At 36.8% G+C, this 21879-nt stretch overlaps 1 protein-coding gene across 1 annotated transcript in view; it reads right to left on the reverse strand.

The window, feature by feature from the left end:
• PRKN (parkin RBR E3 ubiquitin protein ligase) overlaps positions 1 to 21879 on the reverse strand; it is a 670240-nt gene that overhangs the window by 354579 nt on the left and 293782 nt on the right. Inside the window, exon 5 of the mRNA XM_057370416.1 lies at positions 18542 to 18625. Within this exon, the coding sequence (XP_057226399.1) occupies positions 18542 to 18625 (84 nt within the window). The remainder of the gene's footprint in view (positions 1 to 18541; positions 18626 to 21879) is intronic.

The raw sequence follows: 21879 nt of genomic DNA on the forward strand, positions 1-21879 counted from the left end.
CCAAATTGTTCTGTTGAATTTGCTCACCGGCATATATGAGACAGATTATTTTGGAAAAAATCCTTTGAATTACTTGAGCCACAGAAGACTCMGTTTCAGAGTAGCTACTTACAATGTATTACAATCGTTGTATCCTGAACATTAGTGCTGATTTCTAGAGCTAAAACTTCCCCATCAGCCTCTTTTAAAGTAGAATCCAACAGTCTAAATTTGTTATCAAGYGTTTCCTGTAGAGAATAAACTCTTTACTTTGAGCTGAATTTTCTCTGGCAATCAGATTTGAATTTTTATGTGAACAAAAGACACGAAAAGGACATAAGAAGGGAAGAAACTAGAATATTATACTATAGCAAATCCTCAGGCTGTGCTTCTTACGGCACAAAAAGTTGCTTGCAATTACAGGTTTGAGTGATTTATTTTCCAACTATGTTAGCAAACACTTAGGGTAAAAACATTGATCAAGGCTTCAAAACAAGAAAAAAAAATATACAAGGACTCCTATACTTGAGCTATAAATACTGGAGAGGTGATATTAGAGTGTAAGGTCTCAAAAAATCTTACCATGAGCTTCAGAGAAAAGCCTGTAGAGTTAACAAATTCCAAAGCATAAGTAAACTACACMGTTTATTTAACTCTTACTTCTTCGTGTGTATTTTATATGATAGGAGCAATTCCACACTCTAGTCTGTTAATACTGATGTGTTTCTGCAACAAATGCAGTAGATTTCCATCCATTTGATTCTATCACAACTGAAAAATTTAAGTTTTGTCCATGCCTTGATATTGAGGGAACCAGGCAGGTTCAAAGCTTTGGAAAAAAGAAAAAAAAAAGGTATTTTTAACTCAATAACCATTAAATACTGTTATTTTTAGGTTTAGGTTTTCAGCCTTTAACTAATATCACCTATGTCCTCGAGCCTCACATCCATCCATTAACCATATAAATGATCTACAAATCTGTAACACAGCTGAAAGACAGTACTAAGACACCTTTCATTTAGCACTATGGCTGCCTCAGGGGGACCATCAGTATTTATGGGATGACATTGGGCAGACAGAATTAGGCTGTAATACYACAGGAGTGGCTCTTTGCTTTCATCTCTGTGTCTTCAGCTTTGAAAAATTGGACAGTTTGTTCTGTCATGTTTCCAATGCCTGCCATAGATCAGGATATGAACGAGAACAAACCAGCCAAGGCTGCCCAGTCACGATGGAAACAGTGAGAGGAGGAAAGGGAGGAAATAGCAGAAATGTTATTCTCTCCCTCAGTACAAGGTATGCTTGCCTTCTAGGAAGATCCAAAAATGTTTGGCATCTCCTGCACATTCTTTGAACAGACAATGGGGTGTTTGTAGTTCTACTTGCGACCCAGCCATTTGTGGCTTTTCTTTTGATACATATTTTTTGCCATGATGATATATTGTTAGCACACCTGCAGCTATGCTGTCCTTAAGTCTTAACAGAGTTCTACTAAATTATTGGGGTTTATGCTCCTACTGTTCCTCTCCTACAAAAATGCTAAAGGGCAGGTCTCATGTCCCACCAACAGAGGTAATGTTTAACCCACATGGAACAAGACATMTTAAAACCTAATACTTTAGAAATTTTTGCAAAGCTTTTTTCAGTAACTATTTTTCAGGTTTGTTCAGTTGCCAGAGCTGATGAGATTGGGAGTACTATTAGGAAATTTAGATTTTTTTMCTTTCCCCTGGATTCCTAGTTTAAATCTTTTTTTTCTGCATGGACTGAGAAGACAGACAGAATATTTATGTCGTAGCACACAAACTGAGACTTTCTAAAAACAAAAAGCAACCAAAACACCCTGCATGATAGCCAAAACATATGCARAAGAAGCAGCAATGATGCTAAATATAATCATACGAATGCACTAATGCTAACAGTTGATTCATGTTGCCATCATCCAAGAAGGGAAGAGGACTACGCATATGTTCAGTTAATTTTATTGGTTTCAGCTAAATAAAACCTGTATATTATTCCCTGCACAAGGAACATTATAACTATTCCTTTCACTTCTATGCAATGAGATAAAGAGGTTTTATTGGCAAGATAAGTATTTGAGATGGCGTTTTAAATAGCAAAATCTAACCTACAACATCTAGCACCAACACCTCACAAACCTATTAAAACTTTCAGTATATAAATGCATGATTTGTTACTTCAAACTTATTAAATATAAGTAGACATATATTACATGACTCAAACATTAAAAAAACCAAGCATACACAGCGTTGCTGCAGAGTTTAATATATCCCTATCTAATAAAATTACACTATAGACTAAACTTTTGCAAAAGCTTTCCCCAGAGGTTCTTATAGGTTACGAGATGTTCTGGAAAGTTACAGAGAGCTGCAGGAAATGAAGTRGGTAGAACGGACAAACAAACAAAAAAACCCACTAAAAAAATCCCACCAAAACCTTCTCTTTGGCTAATCTTGTACTGCAAAATCTGTAAAGTCTCTTTACTSCTTTCTGGCATTTAGTTTTATGCTTTCATCCTTTTTTCAAATACATTTTCTATATGTAATATATACAKATGAGCTAGATGCAATATATATGCAAGATGAGTTAGAAAGCACAAGTCACAGTGGGAAATTCATTAGCTCCTGTATAATCCCATTGGGGAAAAAAGAAATCTATGTTTGCATACTCTTACCTATAGTTTATAGCATAAGAAACCTGAAAAATACAGTAAAGAAGTTAAACAAGCATTTATTTAACATACACCCCATATTTCATGTACATACCAGTACAAAAGAAGCCAACATTTCTCAGCAGATGACAGTACAGTGTCAGATATGAAAAGGTATTTTGCWTTATTATAGGCAGAAAGACGTGGGCATTCTTCCTTTAAGAAAATCTAATGCATAGATATATTATCTAGCATAGATGGCTGTTTACATAACTTTAGTATAATGCTGATGATGTCTTGATAGGCTGTTTTCACTACTATGAGACTTAATTTRCTTTTTCTAACAAACCACTGTCTATTTACAGTAAAAAGAGTCTTCACTGTAAAAAAAAGAAAGCAGAAAAGAACCCCGTGTTTTTTCCTAAATTAAAATACCCAGAAGAGAATAAGGCTACATCAGCACTAGCAAACAGTTTATTGTTAAAGATTATCCAAGAGCATTTCAGGGTGGTTGAACACAGTGGCAGGGTTAGCAAGGTCCCTGACATGTTTTGGATAATGCCATTAGCACCTTGCCCAGGCTGAGGTAAGGACCAGCACACCCAGGCAAGGTTTGTGGCTTCTATCCCTGTTTTGGGGAGTGAGAAAATTTACCAGCAATAGATGAGCTACAACCTTCAGGTATGAGGAATTTTACTAGCAATATTTGACCCTGCGAACCTCCTAGGTGCACTACACGGGGCATGGTTTTGCATATCTTTCTACCTCTGAAAATACTTCTAGATCTTCCTAACTGCTGCTAATTCCCAGTCCAATTTCCTCTAGTCTTCTGACCAGCCAAGCAACTGACAGCAGGGCTCTTTTACCCTTACTGCAAAACAAATTCAGCTCCATGATTTTTTAAGTAGATCTCTACCTGTAGAAATAACATGTAAATTCATACATACTCAAAATCATTTACTTCAATAGCAATTCATGCCCTCACTCTGATAAAACTCAAATAGTCAAATAAGCTCAAATAGTCAAAGTTTAAACTTGAGAATTACTCAAAAATCTATTTAAGAAAAAAAACCCTACAACTTCAAAATGTATTTTTACTAAGCAATTTTACTTCAATTTTATGTAAGGAAAAGGGATCATTTGAAAGATACAKATACACAACCAAAATCATTGCTTTGTAATGGTATATCAGAACAATAAAAAAGGACACATCATCATAGACATTAAACAAAAACAATTGTCTAGATGTGTTGCCTGAGTCACAGAATTTCAAACACCCCATTTGGAGTCCCCAGCGCTGTGAATGCATGTGTCCCTATGGCTGCAGAGTGCACTGCAGTGACACAAACACTCATGAGTTCACTCTGTCCAKGGCACCAGCACCACTCTGACAAGATGACTGGGGGAAATTTGAGCTGACCCTGACTTACAGGTGTGTGGGGGCAGAGGCAGACACAGAAATATTGATCTGTTTCACTTCTCTTCCTGGGTAGGATGCAGAGCTCGCAGAGGTAACTCAGCCAACAGCACAAATTTAATCTCATGAATGTTGTGTTCGTGCAAACATCACAAGTCCATTATCATATTTACTATGACACATCTTTTTTCAGCCTCCAAAATTCTCCCATAGATGGCATAAGCAATTAATGAGCTGGCATTTGCCAAACACTGCAACATGCTTACCCCTCCCTCCACAGTTCCCTGACTTCTTTCTGTACAGACACAATCTCATTTAATAGCAAGCTCACAATGTGGAAACAAACATTACATCATTCAGCCTTTATATTCATGAATATGTGGTAGAGAGGCAACAAGAACTTGGATAAGGACATGGCATAAAATAATCCCTTTGGGGTGATTAGTGTCAAAATGAGAATTACAATTTTCTGTTAAGCACACACTTCATTCAAATGTTCAGGACTGAAAATTATATAAAAAAAAAAGGATCCTTAAATTTCAGAGAGAAGTTACAGCTGAATATCAGGTGTGGTTCTGCCTTGCATGCCTCACATATTTACAGTTTTAATTTCTCATTTAACCACCATCACGCTATGACCCAGTCTTGAGGAAATAAACCTCATCACTTCTAAAACAGGCCCTACCACAGCAAAATGACTAGTAATTTGTCCAGTCACTTTTTTTCTGATCCATAATAGGATATGCCTCAGCAACAACTTGGAAAACACATACAGAAAGTAGAAAACCTGTATTTAACTCTATCCCAAGCCCACAGAGCTCTTTACTCAGCTCCTTGCAGAGTGGGTATGCAACTGCATTCCAACAGAAACAAACACCTAGCTCAAGTACTCAAAATTTCATACAGCCTGACATGCCAAATGCTTAATTCATGTTAACTAAGAGACTAGAACCCAGGACAGCACAGCCCAGGGACAATACTCTCTACACTCAAGAATCCTAACAAGCACCCTAAAACATCATGGTCCAAAACTGGAAAGGCAGCAAGGCCATCCTAATGCTGCGAAAAACAACCCGACCTTCTATAGAAGTATGAGAAGTAAGTAAAAAATGAATAACAGAACAGTAAATCTTGTTGTGACAGGGTACCATCTCCTAGGTAACCCACACTGTTTATTCTGAGCTTCTCCCAATCACAGGAGCTTTCTCAAAACCAAAAAGAGAAAAAGGCTTTCAAGGTGCCTCTGCTCATGGCAGAGGGTTGGAACTGGACAATCCTTAAGATCTCTMCCAACCCAAACCATTCTATAATTCTCTCTCAGCAAGTTCCAAGATGCTAGTTAACAGAGGAACGATTACTTTAAATACAGCTGCAAGTATTATGTTCATGGATGTGGATTATTTGTTTTTAAGAGGTTTCAACCTTTTAATTTTTACCACTTTAATTTCTGGATGCTTTTTTGGGGTGGTTGGTTAGGGGTATTTTTTTGGCAAGATGTGGGGGGCAAAGGATAATATGGACCAAATGTTTTCCTTCTTGATTCTTCTATTCTTCATATACTATTCATAGGTATTCCTATATCTTTTCGAGGACTACTTATGACTTTTACAGTTACTTAGAAAACTAAATATTTTAAATCAAAGTTTAAATAAACTGTATAAATTTATGATGTCGGGGTTCTCTGACCTAAAAAGAACGTTAAAAGAAATTTTCACAGAATACAAATGCTACAGCAAAACCAGTAAATTACAAGAATTAAGTTATCCCAACAAATCCTTATTGACAGGTTAGTGATCCTGCAAGCAATGCATATTGCCTACCAGTATTTTAAGAATAAGCCTCCAGAAATGAATTTCTTTGTGAGTGCCATTTCTAACAGACAAAAAAGTCATAGCACCTTAATTGACATCTCCACAGCATATTTCATTACTTTTCCCCTTTGCAACCCTAAATGCATGTGGGGTTAACATTTTTGTTTGTAAAGAATGAGATATGCACAATTGCAGCTCCTCCTAATGGYACTGTATCAGCAGCATTGGTGAAAAATTACTTCTTAGTAATTACTCCATAAGCACTAGAAATATCCATTTCYTCTTTGAGGCAGAAGGCTGTCAAACACACTGATGCAACTTGAAGAATTCCAGGTCAGTTCTGATGTTGCAATATGGAGTAGCAGGAGAGTGAAGAAGCTTTATGCATCACATGGATGAAAGCCACTTTTCACTAGAACATTCTTTTCCTCAATTCCTGGCTGCAGTTTAACCATCTGCAGCTTTTAAGAACAATTCATAATGGCAGTTACTTTGCCCACAGACATTAAAGTGCCACAGTGGAAAAACTCAAACATTTCATTTTAGAATGCCCCAAACATTTACTGAGGCCCCAGAGACSTGCCATGATGTTCAGTTTAACTGATCAGCAGAGTAATTACTATGAAACACAACATTTCACAAATATTTGAAAGAGAACTGTTGCAATCCTCTGTCAAAAATTTTGGATAACATGTTCTATAAAAGTGCCTGAGTTTTTTTAAACYGTATGTTTCTAACCATCCACTGTGCTGAAGCAAGGGAAACACCTCTTCATTTCTGAGCATCTTTCCAGCAAACAGGCCAAATATTGAGTATTTTTTAATGACAACTGCCAGATCTTCACTGAAGTATTTTTATGTTTTTATCCAACTATTATGCATTCAAATTGATGTCWTGCATGGGGCAGGTGCTTAAAGCATGGAGCATTGTTACCCTCAGTGGGAACTTGTATATTTTAAGCTGGGGTGTATACCCAGGATCTTCCTGAGCTGGGCCATTAAGGCAGAAAATAGAATCCAAAACACATGCATTATTACAATTTAAGCCTTCTAGACACAAAATAAAATAAGTTTTCTTTATACTTTACTTATCTGAGCTAGAGATACATATTGTAACTGAATACAACCCCTTAAGCCTTGCCCCAGATACTATGAGAATGTAGCAATTTCTGAGAGGAGCTATTCAATAATTACCCATCACATTAGCATGAACCATGAGAGACAGAGCCCATAATATGTTCCAGCAGTTCCAACATGAATTACTTTGCAGCCCCTGGTGAGAGAAGCTTTCAGGTAACGCCATTGACTACATTATCTCACACCACCACATCCTATAAACAGTGCAGGATTATTTTAAATTCAGTTCTGATTTGTAAAAATGAGCTAATTTCATAAGATGCATGCACAGAAGCAGACAAAGCAAATTCAAGAGTTTACCAGCTGGTCCCAAATCAGTTACAGGCTCAGTTTCTTAGAAATATTTAGACCAAAAATATGGYAGACAAGTTTTAATCAAAACCTTTAGAACCCCAGACCAGAACAYTAGGCATGAAAACTGCAGGTGGCAGACAGATTTAATGCCAAGGTGAATTTTAGGGCAGCTTTTAGATCTAACAGAACGTCTCACGTAGTGTGTCAGCCTGCAAATTGACACAGTTATTAAACACTCAACAACAGTACTTGCAACATGTGAATGAAGAAATTGTGTTCTTGCTTTATAAATGCTACATGACATTTGAGGAGAGACTCTGTAAGCATACTGTGCCCTAAGAAAATCACCTTCATCTGATTAGATTGCTGATAGATGATTGCAGGAACATGCTGCATGCTTGAGTGGAAATCCAAGGTTTCAATCATCAGCAATGAATTTGCAACAGCCGCAGACAGTAACACACTGTTTAAATGTCATGTGCAGCAAGCAACAAAAGATTCAGTCAAAGTATTACTGAAATCCACTGAATTACAAAAAAAACCTATCCCTGAACATGTTAGACACATTGACACAGTACATGCAAAAGTATGTATCAAACTAGCTTCATTTGAAAGAAAATGTGGGTCTGATTCCTGAARCAAGAGGCAGAGTAAACACATTAGGGTTTGGTACTGTCTCTACTGAATCTTCTTGAGTTTGTTTCTCTGGTTTTAACATAACCTTGTTTTGTCCATAGTTTTCAATTATTGCTTCCCAATTTGTTCAGTTGAATGTCTGCATCTTTTCTACAATTAGAATAGACAAAATAAAGGACTAGTATAGCAGCAGTCCATCCAACCTAATATCTTGTCTTTGGTAGGAAGTTAACAGTAGATGCCTAGAATGTGTGCTAAAAACCTCACCGAGATAGAACTTGAAATAGTATTTGCCAAAAACWTGTTCCTAATCTCCAGCAATTTGTTGTTCAGAGACTTCATAAACCAGAATGAGTCTCTTCACATTTAATGRGTCTAAATAGATTTTTGTTCTATTAGTTCGTAGCTTTTTGAACACACAGCAACTTCATCAATATAACACAGTAAAGAATTCTGAAGTTTAATTACGTAACGGGCAAAGAGGAATCTCCCTGTGGTTGATTTGAACATCATAATAGCATGAAAAGAACACTGTATCAGGCCAAGACAGGATATTATTATCATACAATATYAAGTCTTTACGACAGCCAACACAGCATAGGCACAGAGTAAGTTCCTTGCTGCAGTGCATCAGCTTGTTTTTCAGGCATTTCTCAAAGTAAAAATACCTTGAAAACATTAAAGGTACATTTACATTCAGTTTTGGTTTGCAAACACTGAATCTACCTTTCCACACAGTCAAAGGAATTATTGCAAGAGCTGTGAGTGATCTAGAGTTTGGTCAGATGAACACAAGCTGTGCTCTGCTCACTTTCTACAACACTGGACCCTTGATACTGACAGTCTCAAGGAGGATAAAGAAATGATCATTTATAAAAACTAACTTCTTTTTCAATGAACCCAGAGGCATTTAAAAATTTGAAGAAAAGCTGTTGGTTTGTTAGTGCAGTTATCAGTCTTTCCAAAGGTCTCACTGATTCCTACTACAGGACAAATTTTCAGCTCACCTGAAACTACCTCTCATCAAATGATGAAGCCTCTGCACTATCTGAAGAATTTTTCAAGGACTCTATCATTGAAGAAAATGCCAAGTTCTTTTCAAAACAACTGCTTATTTTTAAAAGGCAGTGGTGAAGGGCAATGAAAACCGAGCAGCTGAGCACAATCACAGGAATTGTTCATATAAGAATGAAACACTGAAAGCATGCTTAATGCTCATGTTTTCTGATAAGGTTTTCTGGAACTGAACTACAGATGAAAAAATAAAAATGAGCAACAAAGGTGGTGGTTGTGTTTTTTTTCTTTGACAGTGTTAACAGCTGAACAACAAAACTCAAAAGAGCAGAGAATTTGTTTGAAAAAAAGCATAATCTTCAACATTTTTTGTTCAAACTTTTACAAAATGATGACATTTCCACACATGTAAATAAACATGATGGTATCAATACAGGAAAGATGAGCTAAACTTCCTGAGATTATTTAGCATAGAGCAAAAATTAGAGTTCCTTTGGGTTTACCAGAATGAAAATTCCAGTGCAGAAAAACTATTARCGATTTTTAATTATTGTTGAGATGAGAAAACTGACAAACAGTTCCAAACACCTGGCTTGTCTCAGTTTTAAGATTTCTATGGTGCAAACAAACAAACCAAACAAAAACCCAAACCAAACCAACAAAACAAAAAACCCAAAAAACAMMMGCAAAACCCCCCAAAACCCAAACAAAAAAGAAAAAATATAATATCTTGATGCAGTCACTCTCTGTGACCCACAAAAAGGCATCCAATATAGTGTAGAAATAGTCTTTACAGAGTGAATGAGTATTCACTTTAAAGAAAAAAAGATCTGAATTATAAAAGTTTCCACTTCTATTTCCAAAATAAATATAGCTTTTTTTTTCCCTGTATAGAATTAATTCTACTTTATAATTTAGTTTCTCACCTATCATTGATTTTTCTGAACTGAGAAGTGGAATAACAGAATTTCTTTATAAAGGAAAAATTGATCTACTCCAGAATGAGGTTACTTTGAGAATACCTGTAAAAAAAAAAAAAAATCGAATTATGGTTTCCTAAAGAAGAATCTGTAAAGAAGCGTAGAGTTGACATAATTTGGACCAAGAAAGGAAAGGACCTCAAAACATTAAAAATGTTTAAATACTATAGAAGGTTAATGGTTGTGTGTCTTTCTTTACAATCAAGCATTTGTAGTCAATATTTTTAATATTTATTTTCCATTAAGTATATCAGTTGTAAAGGCCTAACCAAAGTCAGCATAATACAAACACAGCACTTTCACAGGTTATTCAAAGTCCCAGAGTGCCGTTTTCAGCACTCTTCCCCTCTACTTTCYTCCTCAGAAAATACACTGGTGTAAAAAAACCCCACCCATGTTTAGAGATGATTTAAAATACAGAGCTTTACAGGAACACAACGACATCATGTCATCATTTAGGGCAGCTTTCTCTGAGGTAACCTAGGTAATTATCAGCATGTAAACACGACACCAGTCCTATATCCAATACACAGCTAATATGGTGCTTGATTAATAAAAGCAGGRATCTGTAATTAATGCCAATCAACGAAGATTTATGGTAGCTAGACTCTATCAAACTAACCTGACACTTTTATGAGATTACAAATTTACTGGAACATCATAATAGTGATGTGGGAATTTACCCAGATTTATGTGTGGCATTTGATACAGCACTGACATTTTGATTAAGAAACTAGAACACTGTGAGATCAGTGTTAGGACATTTAAGTGATATGTTTCAAAATGTAATTTCCCACAACGAATCATCCAGTATCTGTTTCTCAAGGTGACTTGCAGTGATCATATCCTAGCCCTATGCAATTCAAAACATTTCTTAATGATCTGGATGAAGGCATAAAGTAATTACTTTTAAATATTACAGATGGCGCAAGATCTGAGAGAGTGGAAATAATGAAACCTAAAAGTCACTGACAAAGCCAAATAAACAGCTCATCTGAGATCAAAAACATGATATGGCATTTTAAAACAGCCAGAAATGAGGTCACACCCTTAAAAGTAAGGGCCATTCTGTCCAGTGAGGCAGCAACTTGAAATGACCCAGATTTTTGGTAGATGATCAGCCAAACTGGAAACCTCAGAATGACATTATAGTTGAATTGTCTAATTACAAGCTGGATATCACCACAAGTAAGCAGAGTGTATCACTCCTGTATTTTCCACTGGTGGCATCACTGCTATAAAACTGTGCCACATTAATATTTCACTTGGTGAATGGATAGCTTTAAAAATAAAAAAAATCTCTGAAACTGATAGTCACAAAATAGAAAAGAGAACAAAACTACAATAATGTATCTGGTCTGCTTGTCACTTAACTTGCATTTTGTGTTTTTTTTTCCTTGCCATAGCACTGGGCATAAAATAATGTAATACTCCTTAAATAGTAAAAGCACTGGTCAGAGTATCTGGTAAGCATGAAAGGTTCTCAAATTTGTGTTGTATGGTACTTGAAGAACTCTCTTGATAAGAGATTATCTCTTTGATGTACAGAAGAGGATGAAGTGCTCAATGAGTTTTTTTTGCCTCAGTTTTCACCGATAATGCCCCAGCCACCCCACCCAAGCCTCAGAAGGCAAAGGACTGGGAGAATAAAGAACTACTCACTGTGGGATATCAGGCTTGAGACCATCTAAAAAAGCTCAAGTTAAACAAGTCCATGGGACCTGATGAGATGCATCCATGGGTCCTCAAATGGGTGATATTTYTAAGCCATTATCTGTCCTATTTGAGAAGTCATGGCAGCCCAGTGAAGTTCTCACCAACAGGTCATGGGGAAAYATAACCCTCATTTTTAAAAGAGAACTCCAGGCCAGTCAATCTCACCTCTGCACCCAGCAAGATTAGAGAGTGGATCCTACTGGAAACTATGCTAAAGCACATGGAAAATAAGAAGAGCATTGATGAAAGCCCATATGGCTTCCCTAAGAAAAACCTGTTCCTGACAAATTTGGTGGCCTTCTGTGGAGGCTACAGAGGAGGTGGATGAGGAAGGAGCAACTGATGTCATCTACTTGGACTGGAGCAGAGCATTTGACACTGTCACACACAACATCCCGATCTCTTCACTAGAGAGGGGTGGATTTGATACAGGGACCACTTGGTGGATAAGAAATTAGCTGGATTGCACTCAAGGAGTTGTGGTCAATGGCTCAATGCCCAAGTGGAGACCAGTGATGGGTGGCATTTCTCAGGAGCTGGAAYTGGCACTGTTTAACATCTCTGTTGGCAACACAGACAGTGGGATTGAGCACACCCTCTGCAAATTTGCTGATGACACCCAGTTGTGTGATGCCACTGACAGGCTGGAGGGAAGGGATGCCATCCAAAGGGAACAGGTCAGGATTGAGAGGGGGACCCATGCACACCTCATGGAGTTCAACAAGGACAGCTGTAAATCCTACCCTTTGGCAAGCCCAAAGTACAAGCACAGGCTGGGAAGAGAATGGATYGAGAAGAGCCCTGGTGAGAAGGACAAGGGGGTGTTGGTGGGTGATGCAGGGTGTGCTCACAGCCCAGAAAGCCACCTCTATCCTGAGCTGCATTGAGAGCAGCAGGCCAGTAGGTCAAGGGAGGGAATTCTCCCCCTCTACCCTGCCTTCATGAGACTCCACCTGGAGTACTGCACCCAGGTCTGGGGACCCCAGCTCAGCAGGGACATGGACCTCTTGGAACAGATCCAAAGAGCCGAAGATAGTCAGGAGTCTGGAACATCTCCCCTAGGAAGACAAGCTAAGACATTTGAGTTAGTTCAGCCTGGAAAAGAGAAGGCTCTGGGGTGACATCAGAGCAGCTTTCCAGTAGGAAAAGGAGCGGGCTGGAGGAGGCCTGTAAGAAGGCTGAAAAGGGACTTTTCACAAGGGAATGTARTGACAAAACACTTTTAGACTGAGAGGAAGTAAGTTGAGATAAGATATTAGGAAGAAATGCTTCAATCTGAGGTGGTGAGGCACTGGCACAGGCTGCCCAGAGAAGCTGCGGATGCCCCATCCCTAGAAATGTTCAAGGCCAGGTTGGATAGGGCTGGATGAGCAACCTGGGATAGTGGAAGATGCCCCTGCCCAAAGTGAGGGGGTTGGAATGAGATGAACTTTGGAGTCCCTTCCAAGACAGATTATATTCTATGAAGACTGGATAAAGAAGCTGTCAGAATGGCTGAGGGAACTGAGATTGTTCATSCTGAAGAAAAGAAGACTCAAGGGCAGCCTTATTCTCTCTAGAACACCCTGAAARGATGTTGAAGCCAGGTGTGGGTTGGTTTCTTCTCCCAGGCAACTGCTGACAGGACAAGAGGGCACAGCCTCAAACTGTGCTGGAGCAGTTCAAGTTGGACAGAGGTAAAAGCTCTTCATGGGAAGGGCTGTCAAGAATTGGAATAGACTGTTGTGGCACTTGGTACCATGGCCTAGTTGACAAGGTGGTGTTTGATAAAAGGTTGGACTTAATGAGACGAAGTCTTTTCCAACCTAAACAATTCTGTGGTAATCTTACACCAGAAATATTAACTTGATACAAGAATTCTCTGTTATTTTAATTAGCACTCCTACTCCATCATAGTCACTGTGATTTTTTTGTTAAACAACATGTATCATCTGAACCACTTGCATAAGGCAAAATAACATGGGCAGCAATACAACAAATTAAAAATGGAAAGTCAAAAGGTTTCCTGGTATTGAGAAACATCCCAGGATTTTTAAAATTATTCATAGCAATATAATGACATTGAAAAGATTATAATGGCTACAGGGACAGACAGACATTCTTTTAACAAYAATCATTGTACACAAAGAACAGTGAATAAATATTATAGCAATGTATTTGAGCCTTTTACAATGAGATGATAGCTCTTTACTATATTCACGTTTTGATAACATCATTAAATTTACTACTTTGCACATGATACTCTAACTGCTACATAATTTATTTCTGTTCTCAGCTGAAACTGAGGTCTGAGCTAATGAAAGCAAAACAAGATGAAAAATGAAACATATTTCCTCTGAACAGTGATGTTTCAAAAGAATAGCTTTGGATGCTTAAAAAGAAAAAAAAATCATTTGGTAAGCTGCATATTTAAAGCATACAAGCTGAACACTGTTTCCTTGATTTCTTAGTCCAACCCATTTCAAACGAGCACAGACTCCCTGTGGAACACAGTGACTATGAAAAGAGCACATAATATTGCTGTCCTTAGTTACTAAACCTAATGACCATAAACAAGCAGGGAAGGAAAAATATGAGAAATGCTCAAACATTAAAAAAGTATAAAAAATAAAATTGCAATCCAAATCACATAGGAGAAATGGCAAAAATAATAGAAAAAGCCACATAATTAAAAACCCAAACATGCTTTCTATTGCAAACTCTTTGCTCTCAAATATAACCTACAACAGTGAGAGTACTGTATAGTCAAATCTATTTAAAATCACATATAATGACCAGTACTAAACATTAAAAAAGAAAGWGACCAAATTTGGAATATAAATCTTTGCTCTGGGCAAGGGAGATTGCTACAGAGCTCAATTAGAAGGGTGTACTGGTATTTAAGAAAATCCAGTAGTTAGAGATGCTTCCAAAAATCCACAGAAGTCCTGGTTCTTTTAGAAATGGTTTGTTGGAGCCTAGCATATTTTCAGGAACTGGAGAAGAAAAATGATATTCAGTTCTGATGACAGTCGATGCAGTGTCCATCAGAAACAAAGAATTCAAGGTAATAGTGAGACATATCAAAATGGAAGAGAAGTACCTTTATATTTACATTAAAGTGATTTTCATTTTTCCTTATTCCCCATAGTTTAAGCCATATGTGACCTATAAATCTCTTTAACCCTTTCATTATTATTTCTGAGATTTTCAAGTCTAAAGCAACCCTTTCTGCACATCAAATCAGAATCCCAAGAACACATACAGAACATTAACACTTCTTCCACAGGTTTCTAAAGTTCAAAAACATTTGCCCTATATTTTGCTTTGGGGACATGAAAATGTCTTTCAGAAACTGATGCATTTTCACTGGAGTGAGGAGCTAACATGGAGCTGATTCCTATGAACTCACCACTTTCAGTGTTTTACCATGGTGTTACAGCTCTGCCTACCTGTGAAGAGAGATATTATTTCTGTGGCTCTTGATGACTTTTAAAAAAGCATGAGCCTATGAAAAAAAAGCAAATGTAATAGTATTTTTATGCACAAATGAAGAAAAAGTCCTCAATCAGAATTTCACTTCAATGGACGATAAACAGAAAATGTTTTGTATGTACTTTAGAGTGAAAGTCTAACAAGAACATTCCTTTGGTAATATTCCATTTGAATAAGGAAAGGCTAAATAAAGCRTTTGGTATCACATGTAGTCTGATCACTTGTAATCCACAAAAATTGCATCAGAAATACCCCTGGGACTTGTTTTAGTGGTGGGCTTGGCAGTGACAGGCTAACAGTTGGACYTGGTKATCTTAAAGGTCTTTTCCAAACAAAAGATTTCTTGATTGTAAGCAGTAACAAAATTATGCTCATGTAAGAAGAGCATCTGGAAATTCTTGGAACCACACCTGTTTCCAAGCACACCTGCACAGCCACATGTAGTTTGTGGCTGAAAGCATTTTGAGACAGACACTAAAGGGTCTCTCTCATTTGGTGAATGGCCCTAATCTGTGAAACAGCTTGAAACATTATTTGATCCTCATTTWAAACAGCTAGAATCAACTCTTCCATTTTCTAATTGAAATAATTAAAGTTTGTTATATGTTGAGCAGCATAAGTGTTCACACCAGCTCCATCATTCTGAAGACAGAAGTTCAGAGGGATTCCGATAGACTAGAACTAATGCAAAAAATCCCACATTGACCTCTGCTTGGGAGCAKGTTGGAACACATATTCAATCACAGTGCACTTAATATTAAGATAATAATTGTATCTTCTAAAAATAATTTATAAATTTTATTAAATAATTGARCTGAAATTTGATTTCCATCATTTCCCCATATTGTCAATTATCCTAAATTTTTACATCTTAGATTTTTGCATCCAAAAGAATTACAGTCTGTAATTCCATCAAGAGATTAATTTCATACCGAAATACATACAAATTAGTATTTTAGGGGAAAACATATTCCCTTTTGAAGGTATGTTGCAAAGTGATGCTTACGAAAATTGACCAATTTGCCAAAAAAAACAATTTTAAAACAAAACATGCCTTGGGGGAGAAATAATGGAATAATGGAATATAATGGAAGAATAGGTTTTCTCTTTTTCCTTCAACAGCAGTATTTGCAGTTTGTTTATAACTTACAACTAACAGCCTCAAAGGTTCTTCATTGCACATGATTGTAAAGAAGCATGCACACTGCGGAGCTATTTAAGAGAGACAAAATATAATGGCACAGACTTTGTCATAAAAATGCAAAAATGAATATTTAATGTTAAAATGTGACTTAATCTTCCAAAGATTGTAACAGGCAAGAAAAACTCAGAGGTTTCAACCCATGGTTTAGGTATTTTTTAGTCTGTTCCAAAGAGTTAGTTTTACCAGAGCAGAAAAGAATGGCATATTCTTGGAAACACATCTGTAGGATCACTATTATTTCCCACTAGGAGCAAGACACAAAACAAACAACTTCGTGATTTAAGCCTTTGCACTGGATGATTTCCCAGAAAATAAAGATATGTTTTCACAGTGATTGAGGCTGAAGAAAAACAAACCATTCCAAAAAATGGGAAAAGCATCTTTCAGCAATTCCAGGACCTCCACAAACCACCAATTCAAATATCTGATGTAGGGTTATCTACTGAACAGGTAGGTAAAARAAGAAATTAAATGCTTTTAATTGCTTATTTTTTCTTGACTAGATAGATATTGCTGACAATTCTGGTTGAAAAAACAGAAAAATTAGGAGTGTTCTTGCACATCAGTCTGGTTCAGTTCTAACACTATTGGATAGAGTGGTTTGTAGCTGATAAAGGGAAAATGCATCAGTTTGGAGACAAAGGAACAGCATATTTCTGCAGTAACAGCCTTATGCCTGTAGTTCAGGTGGTCTGAAGCTGCATTAACAACATGCCTGTCTAATAAATGGTGATTTCTGAAGTTTGTTCACTGATGTCTTACTGAAGATAATGCTGCTCCTTGGCTCTGCCAAGTGTGCAACTTGCCAGAGGCATTGACAGCAAATGGAGTCATGGGGCGCAGGTGACTGGGCATTGGTTGCCACGGCATCAGATTTTAGTTTCATGGTCAGTGGTTTTCTTCTCTCTGCACAAAGATGGCATTTTGTTTCATTTTCTGCTTTTAAAAAACTCGGAATTGATTCAATGAAGGAATGGATTGTAGCTCAGGAGGCAGGGCTGCTGAAAGTGTCATTACAAAAGATGTAAGTTGGCAGCTACAAGTCCGTCAGGTATATTCTGCCAACAGGTGACAAAACTGGGAATTGCACTGCCCAGAGAAAAGCATTTGAATGTCTAACACACCTGCCACTTTCAAAATCWTGGTCTTTGTGGGTCCTTTCCAAGCCAGGACATTCTGTGATTCTGTGAGCCACTGCTGCAAGGCACACATCAAGGAGCAGAAACCCAAAGGCTGCAAGATCTGAGTTTCTGTTGGCTGCACATGGACTCAGTCATAAATCCCATACTATTAAAACAATCATTTGGTATCTAAAGTTAGATACAAATATTTCCTGACACCTCTGTGGTCACGCAGGAGACACCTACAGAACTGCATGGACACACCACAACTGCCTTGCAAAGAGACAAAGAGAAGGTTGCACCAGAGCAGGTGAGTGACTCTGAAAAAAGGCACTTGCATAGCCCCAATGTGCAAATCACTGATGAATAGAATCTTTTCATACAAAGGAAATTTAAGTTTGACTGTAAAATCTCTGTCCTGAAGGAACACTCAAATTAAGCTTTTTTCTGTGAAGGACGTASCTCTCAGATATCTTTAGTATTAAACACTAAAAAATAGCTAATACATGAGAATAYATAAGTATACATAGTATTCTTTAAAATCTTCATTAAGAATTTGGTATACCAATGCTCCTCCTTATTCAGTCTTGTCATTGATGTCATTTCAAGAAACAAAGGAAATAACAGAAAAAAGATGTGGGAGAAAGACTAAAGCAATCAGYGTGAAGAGCCTGCTCCTGTGGACAAAGCCTGAACACTCAAAATGTGAGCTCTGATATGCAAGATGACATGCAAATTTTAAGCTTTAAGGMAAAGATATACATAATGATTACAAAATAGCCATTGACAGAAACATTTAAGTATTACATCCTACATTTAACCTAAGCATACTTGAAAATCTAAGACTTTTACTTCAGTGCAGAAGATGAAATAAAATTGTTTCCTCCTTCATTCCAAAAAGCAACTACCAAAGTTCATCCCTTTTGCTAGACATCAGAGGTATATTATCTGATGCTGAACAGCTCTTTTGAAGTGTACCATACGTGTCACTTTACATTCATTACCGAACTTCTAACGTGGTTAGAACTGTTACAAAGAATTATTCTTAGAAGTGCCACAGTACTTGGAGAAACATGACAAAATCTTACCGCCACATTTCCAYTGCACCCTTGGGACTGGCAAACACCACTTATTCTGTTGGGAAACAGCACATCATCCCAGCAAGATGGGCCCTTCAAAAGAAAACCAAAGCATATAAACATCACAATTTGCTTCCTAAACAAACATATAAAACTTGGTTTTATTGCTGCTTTTCCTACTCCTATTTCTTTTACATTTTAGCTAGACAGTTTTATSATGCTTACACTGGAAGAGATTATTCAGATTATATATCAATATTCACCAGTAAAGTTCAGTCACAGACAGGACATGTGGCTCCCTCCACCCTAAGGTTAGTGCTGTGAACAGGTATCCATAGCAGGTTACATTTTCTCAGCTAAAGACAGGGACTAACTTAATCATAATTAAAAAGCTACAAAATCTCATTGTYTGGTTCAACACTCTCTACACATGGGCCTGCAGCAAACTAAGGGGGAAAAAGGGAAAAAAAGATAACAGTTGGAAGTAGAATAGACAATTAGAAAAACTGTAAATAGATTTCTTGGTGCCAGATAAAGCCTTTACTTAACAGTAACACAACATAATGAAAATGTTAAGTAAGAATTGTTAGTTGATTCCTGAATATTTATGTTAACTTCAATATTTAYCAGTAATTGTTAAAGAAACTAAAAAACTCCCAATGCTATCCCCCAACAAAACAATATAAAAACCCAGAAAAAAATTGATAGAAAATCCTTATCAAACTTTGTGATGACTTTTTGAATATAAACAGTGATATATATATATTCACTTACACGTATATATATTCACTTACTATATTACACAATATATATTCACTTACTATATTACACAATATATATTCACTTACACGTATATTACAAAAAGAAAAAAATTAAATTATCATTATTAATATTTCACAACTGTAAAATAGTGTAAACAGGATTACCTAACAAAAAAGAAAATATATGTATATATATATATAGCATATACAGGAACATTTCTAAAAATATCTTCCATCACATAAAACTAATTGATAGTAGTATGTTTTCTCTTTATATTAATCTCACACCAATTAATACTTCAATCACAGACAATAAAATTAATCTGAGCAACAGATATGAAGTTTACAGSTATCCACATACAAAGCAGAAATAAACAGCTAAGGTATCAAAAATGAAAATATTTGGTACTTGGATTACTTGGTGTTTGGGATAGAGTCACTGCCCAGGAAATAACAGAAAATCTTTATCCACAAGAGAAATTACAGCAGTCAAGGCATTAACCACCTTAGTGAAATCAGTACCCACTTGAAACACAGCTGAATTACAGAGTAATCCATTGCCACATGTAGATCCATGTCCTTTTAATTCTGTGTGAGGCATTTCTTTGGCATTAAGTAGGCCCAGCTGAAATTATTTCAGAATTATCTTAGTGGTGGGAACTCAGTTATAACAGGTTGCTCCAGCTATATCATAAGTTGAGTAAAACATCTTAGCCTTCACTGAGCTCCGCTCAATGCTGTCATTGAGATGAAGTGCTGGCATTTCAGACAGGTGAAAAAAGCAGCTTGGAGACAAGTAAGTTGAATTGCAAGCAGACACAGGGGTGACTAACCATAGTTTTGAGTCCTTGGGTGGACACAGCTGCAGTCTAACCAGTATAAAGCAATGTCTGGTCGTGTTGTTGTCAAAGGGAGTCTACTTTTTCTCTTTTCAAGCCTGGAATTTCAATCCATAAAGACAACATCTAACCCTTTGAATTGTTAAATACAACCAAGACTAGCAAGTTACTATTTCCTTAAAATCTATCCCTCTTCCTACACACTCMAATTTATTATCATACATTTGTTATAATATTTATTTTTCCAAATTTGAGGAATGCAATAGTTRTTTTTTAGCTTCAGATAATCCTTACATAATTGCCATTTAGGAAGAGTACACTTGAAAAAAAAATATGAGAAATAAGAAGGGGGAGTGCTTTATAAACTTGGGATCTAAGGCGGTATGGAGATAGGGAAGAACACTCATTAAAATAAAATAAAAAAACCCCAGAAACATAATTACTCAAACCCCAAGCAAAGCCATTTTTTTCCTCTGGTACTGGTAACATGGGACAGTGATTTTTCTGTTACTTCATCTTTGTGTGATTTATAGGAGATTCTCRAAGTTAATGATGCTACACCAGCATGCACACAAAAAACCAGTCACACCAAGATAATTTAAAAGCATCTTGTAGAAGCAGTTCCACAGGTATGTTATCAGCTCTGGTACTAATTATATTGATTTTACAAGAAGAAAATATTTCAAAACTAAACTTCTTAGAGGAATTAATATTTTACTTCACTGAAGCTATTTCAGGTGAAAACTTTCCTACTTAGTTTGCAGGGCCTGGGTATATAACCGTAAAAATGTAAGAAGGAATAATAATTCTCATGCTAGAAAGGCTGAGATTCTAGAAAAATGCTTTTTAAAAAGAAAGCAGAGTAGGGGTGAATTGATGCAATGTTGACTACCATTCAATTTTAACCACTACAACTAGCCCTATATCAGGTCCAAATATGCTTAATATGGGAATTAAGAGTAACAATAATAAGATGAATTTTGCAGTCACCTTTAAAGTTCTTATCTCCAAGGGAAAGCTAGCAATACTGAACTTACAGTGCTCTCCCTCTCCGCAATAATTTCCTCACGACATTTCTCATGCACACAGGAGTACTTTGCACACAAAGCAGCTCAGTATTTGAAAYAAGAAATGTCATCTTCACTAAAGGCATGCTAAAAGCATATCCACAGGGACCTGGGAGCACAGTCCCACGCTATCAGCAGCTATCAACTGTTCACTTACACTGTAGCTAACTTGTTATTTTTTCATCCATAAAAACCCACATCCCATTTGTCACCTCTTTAACTCTTATAATGGGCATAAAAGCCGTAAGAAAATCAGATGCATTTAACTCCTTTGGTAACATTTGGTAACAGGCCCAGCTTTAAGTCAACAGTGGTTTCTTTATTTCTGTTCAAGCAAAATTAGATCAAGTCCTTAAGGCACAAGAAGGCATTGATCTAGCAGGCATTATAGACTGGCAGAATATAATTGGTTTCAGCCTTTCTGGCACTGATGAGTGGAGAGGAAAAAAGTTATAAAACAATCAATTAGAGAGCCACTAATAGATAGAGCAACTATCCTACACCTCATTTTCCAAATTAGGAAGAGAAAAAAATCTCCTTTTCTACATCTGTTCTTGGCATTCTTCAGGGCCATATTTTATTATTAATGCTAACCTAACACACCTTCAAAAGATTTAGCGTGCTTGAAAATTTTAGTTTTCTACCTTCAAACAAAAATAGAAGAAAAGACATTTGTCCTT

This window comes from Malurus melanocephalus, unplaced genomic scaffold, assembly GCF_030028575.1.
Source record: "Malurus melanocephalus ecotype Western Australia unplaced genomic scaffold, MMel_1.1 scaffold_5, whole genome shotgun sequence".
In the NCBI taxonomy this organism is placed as follows: Eukaryota; Metazoa; Chordata; class Aves; order Passeriformes; family Maluridae; genus Malurus; species Malurus melanocephalus.